This window comes from Galeopterus variegatus, unplaced genomic scaffold (assembly GCF_000696425.1).
Source record: "Galeopterus variegatus unplaced genomic scaffold, G_variegatus-3.0.2 Scaffold996, whole genome shotgun sequence".
NCBI lineage: Eukaryota > Metazoa > Chordata > Mammalia > Dermoptera > Cynocephalidae > Galeopterus > Galeopterus variegatus.
In genome coordinates this window covers 82,658-89,393 of record NW_007727107.1, presented here as the reverse complement: position 1 = coordinate 89,393, position 6,736 = coordinate 82,658, and the positions used below count along the sequence as shown (strand labels likewise).

Sequence of the window (6,736 nt, the reverse complement as noted above, 5' to 3'; positions counted from 1 at the left end):
CGTGAAGGCACTGTTCGGTGCGCCAGCTGCTGGGGGGTTGTCGCCTGTCACCAACCTGACGGTCACCATGGACCAGCTGCGGGGGCTGGGCAGGTGAGGAGGGACTGGCGAACGGTGTCCCGGACCGCTGACCTCTTGGTCGGCCCTCGGGAATATCGGACTAAGAAACGGGCTGGGAGAGGGGCGAGACCTGCCTGTACGAGTTCTCCGCTCAGGGGCAGCCGGGCTGGGGCCCGCCATGTGCACACTCCCCCCGGGCGGAATGTTGGGCGGGAGAGGCCGTTCGGACCCTCTAGGGCTGCCCTCAACCCGAACCAGGCCCAGTAGAGGGGGGGGGGCCCGGCTCCCCACCTTTGCCGCCACTTTCGGATTGCCCTGTACTCTCTTGCCCCCCTATCCCTTGAAGTTCTTTGGAATCAACCCCCCGCCCCCTCCACGGGGGGAAAGAAAGCCCTCCTTGGCGCTCACTTCCATCCTTTGCTGAACTCTCGAAGTATCTTAATTTCCTGTTAGCTTTGTTCCTCCTTAACAAAGGGACGTGGCATTTACTTTCCTGGTGATTGTGCAAAATCATCGCGATCCCTCGTGCTGTGCACATTCCTGATGTCCACACCGCTGCTTTCCAGAGGCTTTTTACTCAACTTTGTACATTGGAAAGCTCCCTGGACTTTTTATAGCAAAAATGCATCCGACAGTGTTTCTGATGAAGCTGCTTTTACTTCAATCTTAGGCATCTCATTTTCTAAGCACATGTGTTGTGCGTTTTCCAACCTCTGAAAAGCAGGAACTCCGTCCAACTCATCTTTCATCCCTACTTCTAGTACAGTCCCTAGAACACGTGCCCTCATTTCAGGAAATACCCCAACATTGCCATAGTCATCATATCCTACAATGTGGCCCAAGGGCCATGCTCACTTGCTTTTTTATCTCTGATCAAGTAACAACAGGGTGTTGTGAGTGGCAAAATGGGATCTGTGGTGTGGCCTAAAGGCGATGATGGTCCATGGCATCCTGGCTACTTGTTAACCTTATGGCTTGCCTCCTGTATGTGGCCTTTCAATTATGCCGTAGAAATTGCTCATATGAAATTATTACTCTTGGTTTCAGTGAGTATGAGCAGCCACTGGAGGTGAGAAACAACAGCAGTCTGCAGAGAATGGGTTCCTCCGAGTCAACCGATTCAGGTATTCTTTCAGTCTTCACCATGTATCCTGCATCTGTTGTGTGGGAAGCAATACTGGAATTTCCTGAAACATGTTCTTTCACCCAGGCACTTGGTTTTGGTAAATAGTTGAGATAGTACAGAGAGAAATCATGGCAGTGAGTGACACACTTAAAAACAGAACAGAGGAGCCTCCTTGGCAGTTTATGAAGAGAGAAAACAAGTGTATGCAAGGAGGTGCTGTGTGCTTGCTCTTGAAGGAGAAACAGTAGAGTAAAATTTACCAAACCACTGTAAGTGGCATTCAGAAAATGTTATTGGTTAAAATATGGAGCCAAATTACTGGAAGTATAAATGAAATAATTTCAGTGGTCCTGCTATGCGTGTCATTCTATTTCATAAATTCATGTTACTGCAAGGTACGTCTGTATTTGCACAGATAAGAGTATTTGGGGCACAGATGCTTTAGGTTAGAGAGCTATAAGAGCAAAAGTCTTAAAATGTAATGTTAGCTTCTTAAGAACTGGAGACGTGATTCTCATTTGTGGCAGTGTGGCAAGCAGGAATATCAGTCAAGAGCTAACTTTCTGTAGAGCTACACAGACATTACGGAGAGTTGTGAGCTAGGCAGGCACTAGTGGGTCTGGGCCGTTCTCTGAGCTGGTATATAAGTAATGCCGAACATTGTCTCCTCCACCCTGCTGCCTTGGTGTCATTTTGTTAAAAGCAACAAATACTTGCCTTGCATGTTATATGACTAATAGTTGTATTCTTCATACCCCAGAATTACACATATGATTGGCAAAGTAAAATATTTTAAATCAAAACTATTCAGGAAATGCTGGTTCTTTCTATGGTTGGAACTCACAGAAAGTTATCTGGGTCACCTCCATTTGGATAACCAAGCAATCATGATATGAATCAGTTTAATTCACCCTCTCTACAAATCCTATTTCCCTTGATGGTATTTGCAAGTAGGAGAAAGGGATTAGTAAATATACTATAAAAATATTGAGACGTGCAAATATGAAGTTTTTGAGAATCATATAGAGACTTGACTTCAATTCTGGCAAAAGTATAAGTCTGTTGACTGACAAAGAAATATTACTGTCTTTATTTCAATGACAAAATGGTGTTTTGTTTATTATTTCCTAAGAGATTTTTCTTTAATTTCTGATAGGTTTCTGTCTGGATTCTCCTGGGCCTTTGGACAGTAAAGAGAAGTATGTATTCACTGCTCTTTTCTTAATTTTCTTTTTCATTTCTTTTTTTTTAAAAAAAAGATAACCAGTAAGGGGATCTTAACCCTTGACTTGGTGTTGTCAGCACTATGCTCTCCCAAGTGGGCTAACTGGCCATCCCTATATAGAGATCCGAACCCATGGCCTTGGTGTTAAATCAGTACCACACTCTCCCAAGTGAGCCATGGACCAGCCCTCTTTTCTTAATTTTCAAATTAAGTCCTTTATACTCTAGATTGGAACCCTGGGTTTAGTTGTTCCTGGTAAGACTTCTGGATCTCAGAAACACTTCAGTATCTTAAAAATGAGTAGTGTTTGAACTTCCCCCTCCTTTATTTTAGCTGTAATTTTGGTGTTCTGTTCCGGTCTCACCCAAATACTTGCTCCACCCTCTGACATCATAGCTGTGTACTGGGTTTACTTTTTTAACCTAGAAGTCTAGTGTTGGAGGTGCTCCTAGTATACAGGATGGCTTCAGAAATTTGTTCTTCCATCTCTTGCCTAAAATGGGAGTCCGTTTGCCTCCACGCTGGCCAAACTGCAGGCTAAACACTATGCATCTGCTAATATGAATACCTCTTACTTGCTTTATTCTCATTTACCTTCTGATCTCATTACAGCCTTGAAAATCCTATGAGGAGAATAAATTCCCTACCTGTAAGTTAGTTCCCTTGTTTATTTTGAGGTAATATCTGTTATCTGCCCCCTAGTTACCAGTGTGACCTTGATAGGGAGACCTTAATTTAGAGTGAAAAATACTTTCCCTTAGTCTCATAAGCACTCAAGACACTGTCTAGAGCAGCTTCAACAATGGCTGCCTCTGGATGACTTTGTCCTCTATCTCTGTCAGAGTTTATCAAACAAAGGAAAGGTTCTTTTTACGCAAATGTTATTTGGGGGTTGATTTGGCACTATAATCCCTGCTGAGAGGAGGCCTGTAAACTTTTTGAAGTTAGATGTAATGACACATAGTGGGAACTTCTGTCCTGTGTTCTGGCAAGGTGAAGGGCTGACCATGTTTACTGGTTACGTGTGAGGAGCTAGCACCACTGACACTCCCCCCACCTCCCTTTTTTTTTTTTTTTTTTTTTTTTTTTTGAAATTAATTTTTTTTTTTTTTTCTTTATTTTTTTTTTTTTTTTTTTTTTTTCCTGTGTTCTGGCAAGGTGAAGGGCTGACCATGTTTACTGGTTACGTGTGAGGAGCTAGCACCACTGACACTCCCCCCACCTCCCTTTTTTTTTTTTTTTTTTTTTTTGAGAACTGAATTTTTATTTATGTACCTTAATTATTTCCTTTTTTTTTTTTTCTCATTGGTAGCAGAAGCTTTTGGGATGTAGCCCAGCTCTGAAGAGGAGCCATTCTGATTCTATTGACCATGACATCTTTCAGCTCATTGACCAGGATGAGAACAAGGAAAATGTGAGTAACATCGATGTACCAATCCAAGGCAGAGGTGAAATCTGCAGTTGCCAATGGATTACAGAGAAGTGGCTGGGCTGCTTTCTGAGAGCCTAAACCTTGGCCAAAGTCATGCCTGGTCTTTGGAGTCAGAAATCTGGGTTTAAATCCTGATTCTTACTAGCTGTGTGAACATGACAAGCTACTTCTCTTTTTAGGCTTGTTTCTTTTGTAAAATAGGAGTAGCAATATGTTTTAGGCTGTTTGGGGAATTAATTAAGATTGTGTATATAAAGCATTTAAAAAGGTGCTTGGCAGGTAGGAATTGCTCGATGGTAACTCTTGTGAGTAACTATATCCATGAATAGTTTATCTGGAAGAGCGTGCAAGGCCTTCCTTGCCTCTTTGCTCTGACCCTGGGATGAGTTATAAGCTCAGAAAAAGAATTCTTGGCAGTATTTGAAAGAATGGGGCTAAGAAATTCTAGGGAGTCTCGGAGTAACTGAAATGGTGGCTTAGAGGGTTAACTTGCAGTTGTCTGTCCAAAAGTTCAAGTACATCCTGGCCTGGTTTTGCTCTTAGACCTGACAAGATGCCTTGCTCAGAGTAGACATACAAAACAGTTGAATTAATTAGCTTAACTTCTCCAGCCTTCTCTCTCACCATATTTCCATGTATTTATTTTCTCTACTTTTCCATTCCCTGCTAAAATGCCACAGTTCATAATCCTTATAAACTTCCAAAATTCACGTAAAACTTACTGCCTCCATGAACTCAATGATTTGTTTGGCAACTTGGGAGATTTCATGAGAGAGAATATGGAAATGAGTTCCTCCCTTCAGTGCTTGGAGCAGTGCATCGGCCTCTGTAGTTTTTTCTATCAGGCCAAAGGTGTACCAACGCCTGGTTCTCCACTTAACATGGCTTTTTTCAGGGTTGCCTGCCTGGAGCTTTGTTCAAAAGGGAAAACAGCATAGGTGGTGGTTAAAAAGATCTTACTCTGGAGTCATCCTGCCTGGCTTTGATATTTTGGGCACATTACTTAACCTGTAAGACCTAGTTACCTCATCTGTAAAATGGGGACAGTCAGGTTGTACTTGATGGTTAAACAAGTTAATGCACAAAGAGTACTTAGTACTGTGTTATCTTTTTTTTTTTTTTTTTAAAGATGACCGGTAAGGAGATCTTAACCCTTAACTTGGTGTTGTCAGCACCATGCTCACCCAGTGAGCTAACTGGCCATCCCTATATGGGATCCTAACCCGTGGCCTTGGTGTTATCAGCACCACGCTCTCCCGTGTGAGCCACGGGCCAGCCCAGTACTGTGTTATCTAAATAACTCTGTATTATTACCTGTTACTGCTTTTAGTGCCTAATAACAAGTTCTTAAGTAGATATTTTAGGGTATGGGCCATGTTTTGAACTTCTAAGTAAGTGGCTGGCTGGTACAGGGATCCAAACCCTTGACCTTGGGGTCATAACACCACGTTTTAATCAACTGAGCTAACCAGCCAGCCACAGTATGTATTCTGTCACATCTGGCTTTCACTCAACGTTGTGTTTCTGAGAATTATCCATGTTGAATAAACCAGTAGGAGGGGTTTTTTTTCCCTTCCAGTGCTTTCAGTATAGAATACAATAATTTAACTGGGGAATAATAGTCTCCTTTTGGTAAGAAGAGATAGAAAATATGAAGCTAAACAGATATAAATCTAAATAGTTTTGATTCCTTTTCACAGGCAATTATATGATAATGACATTGTTTTAGATTTTAGAAAGTTTATGATTTAGCTTATCACTCATGGTTTGTCTACTTGGCAGGTACTCATGCGTGTGTTAGGAAATAAAGTACAAGAAAAGAAAAGGCTGCTTTAGAAGGTAGCTGTTGACAGATCCTTGGAAATTCTTACACAATTACACAGATCCAGGGCTGGAATTAGATCAGTAATATGTGAACCCTTCATTTGGAAACAGTTACAAAGGTGATCAGTGCCCACACCCTTACCTATGTCACCCAAGTTACAGCTGAGGCCCTAGAGCTGGTTTTCGAGGACAGTAGAAGGTATTTCAACATACTGTCTTGCAGGAAGCCTTTGAGTTTAAGAAGCCAATAAGACCTGCATCTCGTGGCTGCCTGCACTCTCATGGACTTGAGGAGGGTAAAGATCTCTTCACACAGAGGCAGAATTCTGCCCCAGCTCAGATGGTATGTGTTTTGGCTTTCATAGGGGAGTTCTTGACTGGAAGAGAGGATTAAAGCACCCTCTTTAACCCACAGTTGAAGACACTACAGTAGCTCTAGCTGTCTTTACCTTGACTTTGCCTTTTTTTTTTTTTTTTTTGCTCAGTGGCCGGTCCGTACAGGGATCAAACCCTGGACCTTGGTGTTACCAGCACCACACTCTAATCCACTGAGATAACCGGCCAGCCCTTACTTTGCCTTTTTCTGCAATGGGTTTTGGGGGCCACATTTCCTCCTTCCTTTATCCCTCACCAAGATAAACACACCTATTCCCACCCCCAAGCAGCACAGTCCTAAAAGTGCAGCTGGCGAGGCTAGCTGGATTCCATGGAAGAGAGCAGCCAGGCACTGGGCGGCCTTGGCTCTGCTGCAGAGGGGCCAGCCTGCTTTCACCATCTCCAGGGTGAGGATGCCCTGAACCAGTGTCTACTCGCTCCCCAACAAGTTCAGGGCTTAGAGTTCAGGTAATTAGGCCCTTGGCAATCTCACCTAATCCTGCCAATAAAACTGAGACAAACAGCCTCAGCCCCTCTTCAGGTGGGAGAGAGGAAACAAGGAGGGAGGGAGGGAAAACTTTTTTTTCCACCCCTGCCCCGCCCCCAAGATTGTTCCTTCCTGCCACAAAACCCTGGCCTTCATCTGCCGACATCATCCAGGGTGACACTGGACATCTGTGCAGGTTGCAACCTG

At 43.3% G+C, this 6,736-nt stretch overlaps 1 protein-coding gene across 1 annotated transcript in view; it reads left to right on the top strand.

Moving 5' to 3' along the window:
- CDC25A (cell division cycle 25A) overlaps positions 1-6,736 on the top strand; it is a 26,531-nt gene that overhangs the window by 1,539 nt on the left and 18,256 nt on the right. The window contains exons 2-7 of the mRNA XM_008574090.1: positions 8-93; positions 1,108-1,184; positions 2,343-2,385; positions 3,024-3,060; positions 3,724-3,825; positions 5,891-6,010. Coding sequence (XP_008572312.1) covers positions 8-93; positions 1,108-1,184; positions 2,343-2,385; positions 3,024-3,060; positions 3,724-3,825; positions 5,891-6,010 — 465 coding nt within the window. The remainder of the gene's footprint in view (positions 1-7; positions 94-1,107; positions 1,185-2,342; positions 2,386-3,023; positions 3,061-3,723; positions 3,826-5,890; positions 6,011-6,736) is intronic.